The sequence below is a fragment of the Nicotiana tomentosiformis genome, chromosome 1 (genome assembly GCF_000390325.3).
Source record: "Nicotiana tomentosiformis chromosome 1, ASM39032v3, whole genome shotgun sequence".
Taxonomy (NCBI): Eukaryota; Viridiplantae; Streptophyta; class Magnoliopsida; order Solanales; family Solanaceae; genus Nicotiana; species Nicotiana tomentosiformis.
Genome location: NC_090812.1, coordinates 16,531,818 through 16,552,503, shown reverse-complemented (window position 1 = coordinate 16,552,503; position 20,686 = coordinate 16,531,818). Strand labels below are relative to the sequence as shown.

The following is a 20,686-nucleotide window of genomic DNA, read 5'->3' as shown; positions in this document are numbered from 1 at the left end:
TGGTATTCGACTCCGGACTTTTAGAACGGATTATATTTGCAACGACCGCTTATTTTTTTTAGGACTAGAGTTGGGCGTGATCAATATGCTTGTTTGGAAACTACATCAAAATTTCTCTATTCTTTTTGTAACATTTCCTTCGGTAATCTTAGTCACTTTTGCCTCACTGGAAAGTCCATCAATTTATTCCTTTTTTCTTTTGTAATATTTTATTGACTTATCATAAAAATAAAGATTCTTTAATTTTTTTACAATGAAAAACTTGGAAGATAACAATTTGGGAAAGTTGTTAATAAATTTGCAGACAATGATAAATAGTAGATATTCCAAATCCAATGAATAGTGAGTCAAATGGTACAAGAAGTTCCCTATAAAAGGGTCTAAATTCTCACTCAATTGGCACAACAACACTGAGAGCCTTTCTTTTATAACCATTCTTAAAAGATGTCAAGAGAAAACTGTCACGACCCAAACAAACCCCCTGTCGTGATGGCGCCTATCGTGGAACTAGGCAAGCCGACTCATTTCCAAAACAAACAGATATTTTCATTTCAAAGATAATTTCAATGCTATTTAACATAAAAACCTTCGCAAAGGAATTCAAATCAAAACAAAAGTGCGGAAAAGAAAAGCCCGATATCGGGGTGTCACTAGTCATGAGCATCTACAACAATCTGTCTAACAATATCAAGGCTAACTCAGCCTGAAAAATAGCAAAATACAACTAGAGGAAGATAAGAGGGAGAAGAGCAGGGCTGTGATCGCCAGCAGCTACCTTGCTATCCCTGGGAAAATCTGCAATCAGAACAATCAACAACCGCTACCGTGTCCAGCTACACCTGGATCTGCACACAAGGTGCAGGGAGTAACGTGAGTACGCCAACTCAGTAACTAACAATAATAAATAAAGATTGAGCAGTAGTGACGAGCAATAAAGCATATAACGTTCATATCAGGAAATCTCAGTAAAATACCACATGCTTTAAAAATCAGGATTTGAATCAAAATATCTCGTTTAAACCCAGTTCCAGAAAAAATCATTTAAAGATATTTTTCAACAGTTTTCAAACAGAGAAAAAATACAAAGGTGAGCAAAAATGATGAAATCATAAACAGTCCCTCGGGTAAAACATCACTCATATACAGCCCCTTGGGCAAAATATCACTCATATACAGCCCCTCGGGCAAACCTCACAGTCACTCGTGCCACTCGGGCATACCTCACAATCACTTTTGCCATTTGGGCATACCTCACAATCACTCATGCCTCCCAGTCACTCAACACTCGGCACTCGCACTCAGTAGGTACCTGCGCTTACTGGGGGTGTGTACAGACTCCGGAGGGGCTTCTTCAGCCCAAGCGCTATAATCTGCACAGATAACTCACGTGTTGCACGGACAATTTTCGTGGTATAATAATAAAGTATGCTGCAGGCGGGCAGCCCCGATCCACACTCATCCTCACAATCAGGCCCTCGACCGATATCAAATATGTTGCGGCGTGCAGCCCGATCCCATAAATATGCAACATGCTGCGGCGTGCAGCCCGATCCCATAAATATCCTCACAAATCAGACCCTCGGCCTCATTAAGTCATAAACCTCTCAAGCCACTCTTGCATTTCAGTAAAAGAGGGTATTCGGCCCAAAACATTTATATGCATCAAAATAGAGTTATAAAACTAAGTTATGCGGTAAACAAGTATAAACATGACTGAGTATAGATTTTTCAATCGAAAACAGTGAGAGGATAGTAAGAAAAGGCCCCTAAGGGTCCAAACAACACTAGCACAATGCCCAAACATGGCATTCAACCCAATTTACAGAAACTCTTTCTAAAACATATAAGTATCATATAGTTTCAACAAAGTATGCAACTTTATAGTTACTACGAGACGGACCAAGTCACAATCTCCAACAGTGCACGCCCACATGCCCGTCACCTAGCATGTGTGTCACTAAAAATAGTAGAATGATACAAAATCCGGGGTTTCGTACCCTCGGGACTAGATTTACAATCGTTACTTATCTCAAACCGGTCAAATCTCTACCCCGCAATACTCTTGCCTCTCGACTCGGCCTCCAAATGCTCCGAATCTATTCACAATCAGTACAGTACCATCAATACGCGCTAATGAAATGAATTCCACAAGAAAAGCTATAAAATTAGACCAAAACCCAAAATTAGCTCAAACCCAGCCCACGTCTCGAAATACGACAAAATTCATAAAACTAGAAAGCTTATTCACTCACGAATCTAACCATACCAAATTCATCAAAATCCGATATCGTTTGGTCCTTCAAATCCTTAAATTAATCTCCAAAAACTCCAAGCCCTAACCCCTCATTTTCATTAATTACATGATTAAACAACGGAAAATCACCACATATACGAGTATTAGGGCTCAAGCAACTTACCTCACTGATAGCCCTTGAATCACCCTTCAAAAATCACTCCAAAAGCTCTACAAACCGACTTGAAAATGGTGGATATGAACCAAATTCGCGAAGTGTTCTATTTATGGTTTCTGCCCAGGTTTTTCGCACCTGCGGGCTCTTTTTCCGCGCATGCGGGCCGCATCAGCGGTCAAGGCGCCGCATCCGCGAACTCCACTTAATTCCTCAGCTTCCGCACCTGCGCTCCAGGCCTCGCACATGCGGGCTCGCAGGTGCGGCCAAATCCTTTGCGCATGCGCTCCAGCCTTGGCCTCACATTTTTCCGCACCTGCGCAGCAAAGTTTCATGCCTGCGCAAGCGCACCTGCGTGCTCATACTCTGCTTCTGCGAAGCCTGCCCAGCATCCCCCTTTCTGCATCTGCGCCCTAGGTTTCGCACCTGCGGGCTCGTAGATGCGACCTCTAACTCGCAGCTGCGCAACCTGCCTAGCCCAGCATTACCCGCACTTGCGAACTCCCCACGCGCACCAGCTGCCTCGCACCTACGACTCTTTCTTCTGCAGGTGCGAAAATAGCAGTAGCAACAGCTTCAACTGCATTTTTCCAACTTCGACAAGTCCGTTAACCACCCGGAATTACCCCGAGGGCATCGGGACCTCAACCAAAAATACCAACAAGTCATATATCAACATACCAACTTAGTCAAACCTTTGAATCACTCAAAACAACATCAAATCATCAAATTACCCTCGGATTCAAGCCTAAGAACTTTTAAATTTTCAAATTCGGCAACCGATGCCGAAACCAACCAAACCACATCCGAATGACCTCAAATTTTGCACACACATCACAAATAACACTACGAACCTACTTCAACTTCCGGAATTCCATTCCGACCCCGATATCAAATTTTTCACTGCCGACCGAAATTGCCAAATTTCCAAATTTCGCCAATTCAAGCCTAATTCTATCACGGGCCTCCAAATCACATTCCGGACATGCTCCTAAGTCCAAAATCACCTAACGGAGCTAACAGAACCATCAGAATTCAAATCCGAGATCATTTACATATAGGTCAACATCTGGTTGACTTTTCCAACTTTAGGTTTTAAATAAGAGACTAAGTGTCTCATTCCACTCCGAAACCACTCCGGGCCTGAACCAACCAACCCGGTATATCATAATATAGCTTAAGAGCATAAAGGAAACAGAAATGGGGGAAACGGGGCTATAACTTCCCGAAACGACCGGCCGAGTCGTTACATCCTCCCCCACTTAATCATACGTTCATCCTCGAACCTGCCGAGAGTTGTTCCAAATGCCAGGAAATGGGTGTGTAACTTTCCCATGCACATACCCGAGGATGATCCCACATCACCCTATCCCATACAGGTCCGATAGCACAGCATAACTGAAATTCCTCAATTCAACCTAGCCCACAAGCCTTCAAATCAAATTTCCGACATCCGAAATTTCTTATAAGATTAGAAGTTCGCATCTACATACCGTATAAGTATGAACAAGCTGTACCAAAAGCCGTAACCATAACTCAAATACTCAAATTCAAATACTGCATAGCTCAAATGCTCGAAGCAATGATTTCAAATCACAATATCGACTCAAATCAATCAGTGCTAGTAATAAACCTCATTTCAGACAAAACCTCGTTCTAAAACCTTCGTACACTGCCGATGATGAAAGAAACATACTGAATTCATAACCATTCATTAAACCAACAGGTCATGGAGCTCCCGTTTCTTCTACAAGAACTATAGCCAATTTCAAAGCCGACTTCCGATATTATCCTCCCAATTATACCACAATCAAATCTGATAGCATCCATTCTAGGCCCAATGACCTTGGGCCAATGACCTCGTCTCATCCAACACGACCACTCTAGTGACATGACACATCAATACAATCTAAAGCCACAACTCGTGTAATCTGTGTACCAGATAGCAACATTCCAAATGTACCCAATCGTAACAATGACCCAAACAGGAGAACCGTTCTGCAAGCTCGACGAGTACCACCCTGATGCAATGCTAAGAACCCATCACACACCACAAAACCATAACATACGAATCTTACACAAGAGATCATATTTCCACATAACTCTGCTGTAATACGCGACCCTATCCAAATACTAGTCCATATGAAACACCTCAAGCCACCCTGCTACAATCAATAACCATGCGCAATTCGACATCAAGTACCCAAAGTGCATTACCATAACCACAGAGAAGCAAACAATACCATGCCACATAAAACCCGAAAGAACATAACCAATATGTCATCAACCAAGCAATATCCAATACTATTCTCGCTCAAATTCCGCTATAAGGCCACAATAGAACCGCACCATATGTGCATATAACCAACGAATCACAACTCCTCGTAGTATAGAAGAGTAACTCACAGATTATTTTAGAACACGAATAAGCTTCATATCAACCGAATGGCACATCCTTCAACAATAGCAGTATGGAGCCAATCAATCCGGCTCGGTGTAGAATACACATCCTAATTGGGCCTACCAATGGGCCCCATGGTCAGCCACCAATAGATAAACAACCTCCGAAAGTCCACAATGATGGATTCATAACACCTTCTATCATCTGGCTAGCTCCGGCCACAACTTCACAGTCCACAACCATGAAACAATCTGCTCTTGAGAACTCCCAATCTCCAATTCCATATAACACATGAATCACCATATTTGATTCCACATCCACCGCCCGAATGCCTAACACCTCTCTCATACACAATCATCCCACGAGAAATACAAAAAAAAATTCTTCCGTGCCACTTGGCAAAAATTTGAATATCAACAGTCGATCAACCAGGAGAGTGCCGCAATACTAGCGAAGTACCCATAAATCAGAACACACTGCCCCTTCTGAAATGTACACTCTCATCAAGCTATACAAGATAGTAATATTATTTACCAAGTTATCGGAAACCGTTCATGCTGCCTAAGAATTTATGTCCTTCCCTTCAAAACTGAACTGTGACCTTGTACATGTAAATCCTATTCCGGCACAACACACCACATTTATTATGCCATCATGTGACAAGCATAAGAATTCCATTATCAACTCTGAGTCACTAGCAAATTACATACCTTATTAGTCAGAAACCTTTTTCTTACTTCTTTCTAGGAGGAAATCATAACACACAACACGTTCCGTACATCGGTAGAAAATATCTGGTTCAAACCATGGTAGAACCCATCATGAACACTTTGAAATCCATTCGAACATAACCAAGCTATCTGAACTGAATTCCTCTAACTCCACCAAGCCACACAGGTTGCCAAATTCGAGAGCATTGCCACGAAACACCTATAGATATTAGCCACATCATAAGTACCCAAAGAACCGATCATACCCATTACTGTGCTAACCCAACCTACTACCAAGCTGTCCTATTTCTCCAAGTTCTTTCTAAATTGCCTTTAAATTGCTACTTTTTCCTTGTTAGAACACTACTATCCTTAACTAAAACTTACCCCACGAACTCTAGCATAGAATCACGCCGCCCTAAGGCTTATAAGCTGCCGAATTCCCTTTTTATGTATCCCAAAGGTTCCACAACCAAAAATGCTTACTCCGAAGAGACTTTATGTGAACCTAAAACTGTTTCCTTCACCTTCTTGATACTGAAATGCATAATTCACAATGGTATAAGATGCCACGAGTCTCAACACCGTTCAATGCAACTCCTAGTTTTCTAGCCATATTTATAAATCTTGAATCTATTAGAACCATTCTCGAGAGTCATCCACTCTACTCAATTCTCGAATTAACCGACCAAACGAACCGAACCGACTTGTGCCCCATTAGAACACCAACACCCAAGGTAATAAAGAGTAACCCACACTCCTACGCAACCGAGCAAATTCCCGCTCTATGTACACTACATTCTCTATGAATAACCACTCAATTATTTTATGCTCCTCCTATAACCATAGAGTGTAATACAACTTGTGTCCAAAAATTCCTTTACCCGAGTCATCCTTGATCTCGACATCTGCAAGTCATAACTGATTCACAGGTATACCCCGAACCGAAACTAATACGACCCATAACCGTGCAATTAACTCGTCGATAGCAGACTCCCCCGCTTAGCCTTAAGCTGCAATTATATAAAATTAGAACCTGTAAGGATTTCTCCTTCTCAATTACCAAGGTCTCGCATCGTTAACCTACCAGACTTCTCGAAGTCTTTTATTAAGCCTTTCATGAATATTCCGAATCTCCAGCCAAAATCGCATACGCGACCTCCTACCGAGTAGCAAGTAATATTCCTTGCAAAAGCTTCATCAACATCATGCCACCGCTAGCTGCACACAGGAGATAACCCACATGTGGAATTCCTTACTGACATCTTCCAATGATACTGCACTGAGTGCAACGACCACTAAATCCGTAAATTCTCCTGAGTTCATGCTCGCCCACCATTGTATAAGTCTGCACTTTCCCTATTGACATCAACTGTACGTCGACAATACCTTCCGAACTCAAGTCATATTGCACCTGACACGATAATTTGATCTTCACGCCTCTATTCATTTCAAACACACTCCTTTCTGCCATATTCAATTTTTCTTTGTACACTAACCATCACTCCAAATAGAGTCTGCAGGCCGATTCACATACTAACATGATTCTAAACCATTCTACACTTTCTCAAGGCGCACGACTACCCTACTAGTGAATTCATATGCTAATCTGCCACTCTTACTTCGGTTAAATCATCTTCTTTAAGAAACTTCTCAATCTCTACTTCTCCTACTTGACCTGCTAGTACTTCAACCACCGCGAAACACTGCCCGTCATGTCTTCCCTCATACTTTGCTACCCAACTGCTGCATCAAATCGAAATGTATCTCTGTTGCACCTGAACCAATAAAATGCTACCGACTCTAAGTCTCTTCGAAGATCATCTTTCTCGAGCCATCAACATCAAAAAATACCTATTCGCAACCACAATTACTACACAATCACTTACTCCTCTTGAGTCCACACTCATTGACAAGACATGAGAATTTAATTTGCCCCAAAATTTAACAACGTGAAAGATCCTCCAAAACATTCGCACTCGAGACCGTACGTCACATCAAAATGAAAATCAAGCGCCCAATGGCCTTCTTTTACATTTCAAGAAAACACTTCTCGTCACATTCAAATCGTCTTACCATATCCAGCAGTTACATCATACTCATCACAAAGCCATTCCACCGCTCATCGAGCCACGAATTCCACTCGTAGGGGCATTACCGGACATATGAGTCCAAATGTACAGGTTACAACTGAAGCTACCGAGCCAAAACTACGGTTTAAACCTGGCCTCAAGTCCTCCAGACTAGCCCATCACCAAAACACATAATACACATCTCGAACCTCGTTCATAGAATCACAAGCTGGCGATGCACAACCGATACCGAGCGCTCATGTGCACATACGAATGCGTGGAAGGAATTCAAAGAGTTATGTTCCAAGATGAATCAATTTTGCACGATAGAATACAAGAAAGTGAAATTTTCCTAAGGGTTCTGCAGCCTCTCGAAGATAAGTACAGACGTCTCCGTACCGATCCGGAAAACTCTACTAAACCCGCTCATGACTCGTGAGACCTATGTAACCTGTCGTGATGGCGCCTATCGTGGAACTAGGCAAGCCGACTTATTTCCAAAACAAACCGATATTTTCATTTCAAAGATAATTTCAATGCTATTTAACATAAAAACCTTCGCAAAGGAGTTCAAATCAAAACAAAAGTGCGAAAAAAAAGCTCAATATCGGGGTGTCACTAGTCATGAGCATCTACAACAATCTGTCTAACAATATCAAGGCTAACTCAGCCTGAAAAATAGCAAAATACAACTAGAGGAAGATAAGAGGGAGAAGAGCAGGGCTGCGATCGCCAGGCAGCTACCTTGCTATCCCCGGGAAAATCTGCAATCAGAACAATCGACAACCGCTACCGTATCCAGCTACACCTGGATCTGCACACAAGGTGCATGGAGTAACGTGAGTACGCCAACTCAGTAAGCAACAACAATAAATAAAGACTGAGCAGTAGTGACGAGCAATAAAGCATATAACGTTCATATCAGGAAATCTCAGTAAAATACCACATGCTTTATAAATCAGGATTTGAATCAAAATATCTCGTTTAAACCAAGTTCGAGTAAAAATCATTTAAAGATATTTTTCAACAGTTTTCAAACAGAGAAAAAATGCAAAGTGAGCAAAAATGATGAAATCATAAACAGCCCCTCGGGAAAACCTCACAGTCACTCGTACCACTCGGGCATACCTCACAATCACTCGTGCCACTCGGGGATACCTCACAATCACTCATGCCTCCCAGTCACTCAGCATCGGCACTCGCACTCAGTAGGTACCTGCGCTCACTGAGGGTGTGTACAGACTCCGGAGAGGCTCCTTCAGCCCAAGCGCTATAATCTGCACAGACAACTCATGTGCTGCACGGACAACTCACGTGCTATCATAATAAAGTATATTGCAGGCGGGCAGTCCCGATCCACACTCATCCTCACAATCAGGCCCTCGGCCGATATCAAACATGCTGTGGCGTGCAGCTCGATCCCATAAATATGCAACATGCTATGGTGTGCAGCCCGATCCCATTAATATGCAACATGTTGCGGCGTGCAGCCCGATCCCATAAATATCCTCACAAATCAGGCCTCCGGCCTCACTCAGTCATAAACCTCTCAAGCCACTCGGACATTCGGTCCAAAATATTTATATGCATCAAAATAGAGTCATAAAACTGAGTTATGCGGTAAACAAGTATAAACATGACTGAGTATAGATTTTTCAATCGAAAACACTGAGAGGATAGTAAGAAAAGGCCCCTAAGGGTCCAAACAACACTGGCACAAGGCCCAAACATGGCATTCAGCCCAATTTACAGAAACTCTTTCTAAAACATATAAGTATCATATAGTCTTAACAAAGTATGCAACTTTACAGTTGCTACAAGACAGACCAAGTTACAATCTCCAACAGTGCATGCCCACACGCCCGTCACCTAGCATGTGCGTCACTAAAAATAGTAGAATGATACAAAATTCGGGGTTTCGTACCCTCGGGACTAGATTTACAATCGTTACTTACCTCAAACCGGTCAAATCACTACCCCGCAATGCTCTTGCCTCTAGACTCGGCCTCCAAATGCTCTGAATCTATTCACAATCAGTACAATACCATCAATACGTGCTAATGGAATAAATTCCACAAGAAAAGCTACAAAATTAGATCAAAACCCGAAATTGGCTCAAACTCGGCCCACGTCTCGAAATCCAACAAAATTCACAAAATTAGAAAGCTCATTCACTCACGAATCTAACCATACCAAATTTATCAAAATCCGACATCGTTTGGTCCTTCAAATCCTTAAATTACTCTCCAAAAATTCCAACCCTAACCCCTCATTTTCACTAATTACATGATTAAATAACGGAAAATCACCACATATACGAGTATTAGGGCTCAAGCAACTTACCTCACTGATAGCCCTTGAACCACCATTCAAAAATCACTCCAAAAGCTCCACAAACCGACTTAAAAATGGTGGAAATGAACCAAATTCGCGAAGTGTTCTATTTATGGTTTCTTCCCAAGTTTTTCGCACCTGCGGGCTCTTTTTTCGCGCCTGCAGGACCGCACCTGCGGTCAAGGTGCCGCATCCGCGAACTCCACTTAATTCCCCAGCTTCCGCACCTGCGCTCCAGGCCTCGTACATGCGGGCTCACACGTGCGGCCAAATCCTTCGCGCCTGCGCTCCAGCCTTGGCCTCACATTTTTCCGCATCTGCGCAACAAATTTTCGCGCCTGCGCAAGCGTACCTGCGTGCTCATACTCCGCTTCTGCGAAGCCTGCCCAGCATCCCCCTTTCCGCATATGTGCCCTAGGTTTCGCACCTGCGGGCTTGCAGATGCGACCTCCAACTCGCACCTGCGCAACCTGCTTAGCCCAGCATTGCCCGTACCTGCGAACTCCACACGCGCACCAGCGGCCTCGCACTTGCGACTCTTTCTTCCGCAGGTGCGAAAATAGCAGTAGCAGCAGCTTCAACAGCATTTTTCTAACTTCGACAAATCCGTTAACCACCTGGAATCACCCCGAGGCCCTCGGGACCTCAACCAAAAATACCAACAAGTCATATATCAACATACCAACTTAGTCGAACCTTTGAATCACTCAAAACAACATCAAATCATCAAATTACCCTCGGATTTCAGCCTAAGAACTTCTAAATTTCCAAATTCGGCAACCGATGCCGAAACTAACCAAACCACGTCCGAATGACCTCAAATTTTGCACACACATCACAAATGACAATACGAACCTACTCCAACTTTCGGAATTCCATTCCGACCCCGATATCAAATTTTTTACTGCCGACCGAAATCGCCAAATTTTTAAATTTCGCCAATTCAAGTCTAATTCTACCACGAACCTCCAAATCATATTTCGGACGCGCTCCTAAGTCCAAAATCACCTAACAGAGCTAACGGAACCATCGGAATTTAAATCTGAGATCGTTTACATATAGGTCAACATCCGGTTGATTTTTCCAACTTAAGGTTCTAAATAAGAGACTAAGTGTCTCATTCCAATCCGAAACCACTCCGGGCCCGAACCAACTAACCCGGGAGAAACGGGGATATAACTTCCCGAAACGACCGATCGGGTTGTTACAGAAATAGTCACAATTATTGCCGTAGCTATGATGTTATGCGTCCTTCTTCAAACCAACATTTCAAATGCAGCTACATTTCCTGCTGGTGGCGCTAATGGTTGGGGTTTCAATATGAATGGTTGGCCTAATGGCCAGACTTTCAAGGTTGGCGATGTCATTGGTAAGCATTCATAAACAAATTTTTATATTCAAATAATAATGAAAAAGTGCATCTATTTTACAAAAATTAACGTTTCTGTTTTTCGTTTTTCTTTCCTAAAATACAGAATTTAAATACATGGCTGGGATGCACAACGTTGTGAGAGTGAGCAAGGCAGGATTTGACTCTTGCGATGGTACTGGAGGACAAGTTTTTAGTTCAGGAGACGACAAAGTAACACTTGTACAAGGAACACAGTATTTCATTTGTACAATCGGGCCACACTGTTCTAATGGTGTAAAGGTTGCTGTCATCGCCAATTAATTTATTTCAAAATTAAATCTAGTATTATTATTTCATTCCAATTGTTGTACTTTGGAGTACCAATGATATATATAGAATGTTTTATTTCTTAGATCCATATTGATGTTTTTGGCTTGTGGAGTACTTGAATGGAAAAACAAATTAGCATAAGTAAGTTGTCATTTCATTTTTTCTTTTGTTACAATTCACATTCGATGTTCGAACACTTGCGACTAAACAAAAACTTTTGTACTGATTTAGAATAGTTCCAGAAAGTAAATTGATGTACAATCAAAGTGCCGACGCCACTATCACATGAAAATTAAAGCAAATAAAACATACAATAAGCAGTGGGAGCATTCCGACGCTTCGAACTTTTTGTTTTTTAATTTTGTTATGAAAAAATTGATTAAAAATAATTTTATTAATAAACAAGTGAATTGTAGAAAAACAAAACAAGTGAATACTACCAAACCGCCACTGAGTAAATTCTTTTTCGATGAGTTCAGCGAATCTGAATTAGCCAGGCTAGTGGATATAAGACACCAGATGATTATAAAAAAGGAATACCTTTCCAATGAGTTTGAGAGTTAGGGGTGGATTTAACATTTTTGATGTCCGGAACTCTCATTTCGAAAAAAAATTTACATTCCTCTCGTATAATTTGAGTTTAAGAATAACAAATTAAAATTTAATACATAATAATTAATTATTATTAAGTGATAAATAATTAGTTGAAAAATACTATTATGCATTTATTGGTTTAATACGAATACCTGCTAAGTTTTTAATTTTATTTTGGCATTATTAATCTATTTTATATGGGTTTGTACAAAATACTCCCTTCGTCTTAATTCATGTGATGCAATTCAAATTTTGGCTTTGAATTCGGAACACAGTACTTCATTTGTACAATCGGGCCACATTGTTCTAATGGCGTTAAGACGGTTGTTATTGCCAATTAATTTATTTCAATTTAAACCGCATTTATCAAAATTAATCTAGTAGTATTATTTCATTCCAATTGTTGTACTTTGGAGTACCAATGATATATATAGAATGTTTTATTTCTTGATCCATATAGATGTTTTTTGCTTGTGGAGTACTGGAATGAAAAAAGAAAACTAGTATAACTAAGTTATTATTTCATTCTTCAAATATAGAAATGAAGAGATATACTTATCAATTAGCAGTAACTGAAATCTTTTGGCCACCATTACAATGACCAGGAATGCCGCAAATAAAGTAGTATGTGCCCTTGCCAAGAGTTACTCTATCATTTCCAGAACTAAGTGTTTTCCCTGAAGCCTTACAAGTACCGTAATTAGCCTTGTTCACTATCACCACATTGTGAATACCTTTAGGATATTTGAATACTGCAAATTAAAAAACAAAAAAAAGGTTGTTAAAGTCATGAAGTAATAAATAAACACTACATAAACTCCTAATTAATCTGACATAATCAGTTATTTCCTTAACATACTATCTCACTTTGATAAATGAGCACTTCTACGATTTAACAAAAAAGATTGTGACAACAGAACTGCTTCGACAACTTATAAAGAAATTATACCTCAGCTTGAGAAGTTGCATTCACTTGATTTATAGTTTAAAAATAAAGTGCTTATAACAAAAGAAAAAAAGTGTTTAAAAAGGCAAATAATGGATATTAGTTTCATACCAAGCACATCGCCAGTTTTGAAATTCTTGCCATTAGGCCAGTTACTAACACCCAAAGTCCAGCCATTACCATCTCCAACATTGTAAATAGCAGCATTAGTTATTTGAATAGTAAACAACACCATAAATATAGCCCATAAAATTGCAGACCCTTGTTTACCTGACATTTTGTTTTACTTAGTAAATAGTATTTATTTTTTTTGATAGAAATTATATAGTAGAGTAGGAGATGGAATTTATTTTAAAAGGTGTAATTCAAAGATTTAGAAGTTAGCTGAATGACTTGTTACAACTTTGTGGCTTTTTTTATAGTGGTGCTAGCTAGACTGCCCAATTAATGCTAATTTCATTTTCTAGATTTTGGCAATCTTCTTTTGGGCATTCAATGTAGATTTCATGAAATCTACCCATGTTGCATGGTGGAAAAGTGCGACTTTTTCGTGCAATAAGTTTTTTCTTTTTCTTTCAATTATGGACGATTTAAGATAAGAGCTCAAATAACCGTTTAGGTGATGTTAACTGAGCAAAATGCAAATCGGTTGGTCGGCCGAAATTAATTATATTTATTGATTAAAAAATATAATATATATATAGCATTATATATTTATACAAAAATATGTATATATTTTATCGGCTATTTTTTTGGGAGCTACTAAAATATACAGTTTGTCGGTTAAGAATATTCAGATTGTTATTGGTTGTATATATTTTACTACATGTGTGTTACTTATTAATCTCATCGTAGTTACTCGAGAAAAAGATTTTAAAAAAAAACGTGAACTTGTTCAAATTGCGGGTAAAAAAATGCTTGACTAAAATTTTCTTTAAAACCAAAAACAATTCAAACTAATTGATCAGATTGTTGGAATCCTGGAATAAATGAAGAAGGAAATTAAAATTAATTAGGCTTTTAAGTCCTCGAATCAGTGAAAAACCAAATAGACAGACCACCAGATGTATAAGAATGGAAGGAATATACAAATGACGAGAAAAAAAAAATCTTTACACAAAATTGATTAGTTAAGGAAAACTTCTATTGCCAAGTTATTATGAAAGAAAAAGAGGGATAAAGGTATATTAATTTTGACGCTCTAAGGGAAAATAATTTCTTAGACAAAATTTCAAATGAAATTCATGACCTGTTTAGCGGGGTTTGGACATAAGGATTGTGAAATTTCAGAAGAAAACTGATTTTATTTTTTTTTAAAAAAGTTTAAAATTATAATTGCAATTGGACATTAATACAATTTGGAGAGGTTTTTGAATTTTTGTGACGGATTTAAAGTAAAGAATTTGAAAAATAACTTTTTGAAATTTTTTAAATTTTTAAAAAAATTCGATATTAAATTTTAAGTAAAATTTAAAAATTTCATGGTCAACACTTATTTCAAAAAAAAAATATAAAATTGTCAAAAAATGATTTTTTTTTTTTTATGGCCAAACCTGCCCTTAGTTTTAGGACTAAAGTTTGATTTACACTTTAAACCTCTTTTGCTTCATCATTATGTCGGAAAATACATTGAACAACACAAAAAGGACAGTGACCTGCAATTAGAGAAACAAACTAGGAGTCGTGAATCAATGTGGTTATTTTGGTTTCAAAGAATTAAAATATGTGGAAAAAAAAATATAGTGATCAAAATATATATAACGTTCTTTTAAAGGGCGCTATAGTTGAACGTGAAAAGAGCGGGAAGGTATAACGTCTTTTATTAAGACGCTATAGTATAGCGTCTTAATAAAAGGCGTTATACCCACATAAAAACCCGTCCCCTTCCCTTTCCCACCAAATCAAAAATTCTCTCCCCCTTAAAACAAAAACAAAACAAAAAAACAGTGGTACCCAAATTGTCAACGAAAAAAAATAGAGTGGACCCCACTGGTCTCATAAAGAGTATATATTTTCGGTCACACATCCTTGCTAAGACGTATTCTAGTAGTGGGTTGCTCGTTTCGGCTCCAAATCACAAAATCTTCAACTTTCTAAAAATCTTAAATCGAGGTATTGCGACTTAGTTTTTGTTAAAACTCGTATAAAAAATGCATATTAGTTATTTTTAATGTGCTCTATGTTATTTTTTGATTGTTTTGCGATTTAACTAATTTGTTATTTTTTATTCGGACTATAGTATTAGTGTGCTAAAAAATTAGTAAAATAGAGAAATTTTTATTAGTTGTTAAAAAAAATATTAATTAGTTACTTTTTACTGTGGTATATGTATTTTCGTGATTGTTTTTTTATTAAATTAATTTATTGTTGTTATCCGCTTTAGATTATTTATTTGCTAAAAGATTAGAAAAATAGATAAATTGTTAGTTTAGTTCCCTGTAGTGGTATCTTGTGGCCAAATGTAATGCTCGTATTTGTAATGTTGTGCCCTTTAGCGTAGTAAAATGTAGTGCCCTTTAGCGTAGTATTCTTGTAGTTATTGAAATTAATCATTTAAGTATCTCTTATACCCAAAAATACGTCAAAAAAACTGATAGTTCAAACATAAATTTTGTCCAATTCTAGTCAACAAATGTAAGAAAATAACATGAGAAAACAACAATATTTCCCGAACTAAGTATTGTTATATGAATATTCAATAATTAAATGTTGTATAGTTATGAAAATTAATTATTTAATTTTATTATAGTCAAAAATAAGTGAGTCATAAACAAAAATACATAATAACAAAACTAACATATAAATAATAAAACTAACATATAAATTAATAAAACTAACATATATAATATTAAACTAACATATAAATAATAAACTAACATTTAAAATAACAGACCTATTGAGTGATAAATCAGGAAACTTTTCTCGTCATGAACACAAGAATTCAGGATACCTTGGTGCTACTGGGCCTCAAATATCGAGTCCGGAACCCATATGTAAATATTTAATAATTAAATCTTGTATAATTATAAAAATTAATTATTTAATTTTATTATAGTCAAAAATAAGTGAGTCATAAACAAAAATATATAATAACAAAACTAACATATAAAATAATAAAACTAACATATAAATTAATAAAACTAACATATACAATATTAAACTAACATATAAATAATAAACTAATATTTAAAATAACAGAACTATTGAGTGATAAATCGAAAAAACAATTTCATCATGAACACAAGAATTCAGGATACCTTGGTGCTACTGGGCCTCAAATATCGAGCCCAGAATCCATATATAAATATTTAATAATTAAATCTTGTATAATTATGAAAATTAATTATTTAATTTTATTATAGTCAAAAATAGGTGAGCAACAAACAAACATATAAAATAATAAAACTAACATATTAAAGTAAAATAATGTAATTAATATTGTTCAATTTACAGTAGCCGACATGGAGGTTCCGCCTTTGCATCCCGGACCTGCCACGCTAGACCTACTGTTGCTACAGGGCGAGCATAGGTCGTCTTACATATGGGAGGGACAGTTACTGGCCCAGACGTTCCGCGCTAGGAGAGTAGATGATATGTGGGACTTTCTTAGGACTCACCCTCTCCATCCCCGTATAGTCAGACGCCTCTAGGATACGGGTTTTATAGGATTGTGAAGATCGGCCAGTTGCAGCTGGATTGGTCGTTGATCACGACCTTGATAGAGCGGTGGTGACCGGAGACGCACACATTCCATTTGTCCATTGGCGAGGCCACTATCACGCCTCAGGACGTGGAGGTCCTGTATGGGCTGCCCGTTGATGGACACCCTGTTGCTTTGCCGAATGCCATTAGAGAGTATATGAGTTTGCATTACCTGGAGATGCTGCAGCGGCTCACCGGTTTCCAGCCACCGGATGAGACTGCATTGATTGGGGCCAATCGTCTGCAGTTGACTCCCGTCCGGAAGCATTTGGAGGCGATGCATGCTGACATCACAGATGATATATCGGAGCTTCATATTCACCGGTACACGAGGTTTGCTGCTGCTGCTTATGTTTGGAGGGGTTTTGTTCCCGAACACTTCGGGAAACCTAGTTAGCTTGAGATTTCTTCATCATCTTGAGCGGCTAGATGATTTACATCATTACAGTTGGGGTGCTGCTGTTCTCGATTACTTGTACAGGCAGATGTGACATGCGAGCATGGGCACCCAACTAGATGTTGCAGGATTTTTGCCGCTGCTGCATGTGAAAACATAGTCAAATACTCTCTTCATTATAACATACCTAGTAAAAATATACCTTAAAGTTTACGTCCACGTTGTATATTAGGTTTGGGCCTGGGAGCGGTTCTTGCAGTTGCAGTCACCTCTACCACCTTTAGCTCCGGATGCACCACCTCTGTTTCTCCCTTTAGCTAGGAGGTGGGTTGATAGGCGAGGATATGGACGGGAGTACGAGGCTCGACATAATCTCCCATATTGTAGGATTTTTTGGATTTGCTGGAGGGCGCACAGGTAAATGTATACCTAAGTTTACTTGGCCTGGCTTTATATGTGCTGCGTATACTCACGTTTCCTGTTTTTACTTAATACTCCTAGTTCATTTGGAGGCCATACAGTGACAAGCTAATAGCTGGTTTGCCCGATTATTGCTCGATCGGCCGAATTATGTGGAGCTCTTCTGTCTCGTTGATGTGTCTCGATATTGTCGAGCATCATGCCACCGAGTGAGTACGTCGCCAGTTTGGTCGCCCGCAGCATGTACTGCCACCGCCCGCTTGGCATATGACACATTACCAGCAGGATGATCATTCTAGGATTGACCAGACATGTGTGGCATGGCTAGAGACATATATCGATATTTGGGACCAACGACATGACCTGATTTCGCCACCCCCGCCACCTGACCGTACGGATGGTGAGCATGAGTATATGGGCTGGTACGGCAGCGTTACCTGACTTTTCTTTGGGAATCCCATTTATCGTGTTGGCAGTCGGTATGTTCCATACGTCGGGAGGCACGAGGCACTGGTATGTTGTGCAGGCTATTGGCCTACATCTGTTCCACCAGTTGGGACTGCAGATGCAGCAGCATATCCGCGAGGGAGCATCCGCTTTGCATGAGTATGGCCGACAGGTTACCGATCTGGCTTCCCGGACATTGAGGCGAGCCCGAGATGATGAGCGATTAGAATACGAGGCTAAGTATGTGGCGCTAGAGCAGTACCATCGTGGGCCACCAGTGGATCCGGAACATGGTCGACGTGGCAGGCGTGCCCAGAAAGGTAGGGATGTCCCACGAGGTAGGGGTGTCCTACGAGGTCGTGGGGGTCGGCGAGGAGGTGGTCCCCAGTACGGGGCCGTTGAGGCACCTATTGTGGATGTTGGAGTTGATCAGCCGGGTGACCACCATGAGCCAGACCATGCTCCTAGAGATATGCCTTCATTCAGCCTTCAACTTACTCCAAGGACTTCGCAGGTGACCCCATCATCTCCATTATTGATCGTGGGCACGACCATTACGTGACAGGAGTGGGATCAGTATTTTTCTGACCCATCGACCGTCGCTGATGATCGTCCAACACGAGATGTGGATAGTGGTCATCGGTTGAGTTATGGCTCATCATCGAGAGATGCTGAGGATATTTCACAGGCACAGGTTTATTTGTATTACTATTATTTATATTTGTTCGTATCTCATTGATTAGTCATAAATATCTAAATATTGTTTTAAGGCTTCATCCTCGCTCGTCACGGAGGCCACCTTGTGCGATACTGACATGGCTGCGACGGATGATTATATTCAGGAGCACGAGAACATGGTAAGACAATTTAAATTTATGTGACTTAACACGTACATTACTAATACATATTTCATATACTAAAATATCTTATTATTTTGCAGGTTACTGCTGGACCGACAACCCCCTCTACTGAGCTTGCCAGCCTACTAACGATCATGCTGCAGCGCATCCTCCGATAAAGAGGTGACGTGATGAGGATGATCCTGATAGTGTAGCCGGGCAAGATGGGATGCGCCTCAGGCCAACGGCTGCTTTAAAACATACAGGATGTGGGACACATTGATTTTTTTTATTTTATGTACATACGACATTCAGTAAATAATAGCAACAATTTTTATTGTTTATATTATATGAGCATTATATTTTTATTTTTCCGGTTTTTCGTTATTTTAATACTACAAAACAAACATAGCAACTTAAAATAATTTAAATTCGGTACAACTAATGAAAATACATGACACAGAAAACATAAAGATAAAATACAATACTTAACACATACATGTGTTTGTTTAGTCACTATCGCCTATTATTCTCTGCTCCAACCACTTAAATTTCTCTTCCAGCCTATTTTTTTCTTTTTCCGCCTCTTTTAGTTTCTCCTGCACTGCCGCAATTTCTCGTTGCATTTCAGAGATCTGGTGTTGCTATTAACTGTTCATATTTTAAATATACTGCAAACATGATTTGTAGTATTCTTGGTTAATGGGTTCATCATACCATTCCTCAAACATACATTGATATCCGTCATTGCGTCCAAATAATTGTTGACATATCCAGTATATGCGCCCAATATTACCATCTGACCAACATGCCTTCAAAATCGCATGTTTGCCACAATAGCACCTTGGTTGGTCATTGCGTCTAGACATTTGTTAATGCAAGAAAAATGAAAAATATATGGAAATTTTTGCTATTTATTTTGGTTAAGTGCAGATAATAACTAAAATGCGCTAGTTATTTATAGGCAAGACAACACACATAACGTAGTATTTCACCGCGCTATGCTTCACGTGTTAAAAATTCTTTCGGGTACAAAACAGCTTTTCTAGAAGATAGCTTTTGTAGGCGACCAGCTTTTTAGGTCGACAAGATAACATACATAACGTAGTATTTCACCGTGCTATGCTTCATGTGTTAAAGATTCTTTCGGGTACAATACAACTTTTTTAGAAGATAGCTTTTGCAGGCAAGCAGCATTTCAGGTCGACAAGACAATTATTTTTTCAAATGGGTTTATGTTAGATTGTTGTACTGAAGTATTAATGTTAAATATCAATAAGATTTAACACCAATGGAAATATAATTTTATTTCATACATTCTGCAAGATAAACAAGTACATACACTTATTACAACCACATTACGGAAATAAAACACTATATGTATCCTTGATAGTTGGGCACATTAGATGAACTTTTACCAGGGGTTGAATTACCACTGCCACCCAAACTAGCTGAAGGAAATTTACGACGATCGTGTCCTATTTGCGAGCATATGCTGCATTTGCGTGCATAAACGGTATCACCAACATCCATTTGGTTCAGTATACGCGTTCTTTTTTTCACTTGTCGTTGACGTACATAGTCCTTGTTACACACCATTTTAAATGGTTCTGGCTGCCAATAATGCTCAGCACCCACTTGCTGCAACTGCCCATTATAGGTGTTTAAGTATGCATCAACACTATATTCTTTATCAACATAGTTGGTTGCCCCTAAACCTGTATGTTGAAAGCAT

General features: G+C 39.2%; 2 protein-coding genes across 2 annotated transcripts; one reads left to right on the top strand and one right to left on the bottom strand.

Moving 5' to 3' along the window:
* The first annotated feature begins 11,161 nt into the window (after nucleotides 1–11,161).
* Nucleotides 11,162–11,597, top strand: LOC104100423 (chemocyanin-like). Its single transcript, XM_018772174.3, has 2 exons — nucleotides 11,162–11,294; nucleotides 11,401–11,597. Exons 1-2 carry the CDS (start codon nucleotides 11,162–11,164, stop codon nucleotides 11,595–11,597), a joined length of 330 nt encoding a protein of 109 aa, XP_018627690.1.
* A 1,104-nt stretch (nucleotides 11,598–12,701) lies between these two features.
* Nucleotides 12,702–13,533, bottom strand: LOC104100421 (chemocyanin-like). The gene is made up of 2 exons (XM_009607641.4): nucleotides 13,258–13,533; nucleotides 12,702–12,952 (listed from the first exon to the last, which is right to left on the bottom strand). The coding sequence occupies exons 1-2, from the start codon at nucleotides 13,421–13,423 to the stop codon at nucleotides 12,759–12,761; spliced, it is 360 nt and encodes a 119-aa protein (XP_009605936.1). The 5' UTR covers nucleotides 13,424–13,533; the 3' UTR covers nucleotides 12,702–12,758.
* Nucleotides 13,534–20,686: the final 7,153 nt, after the last annotated feature.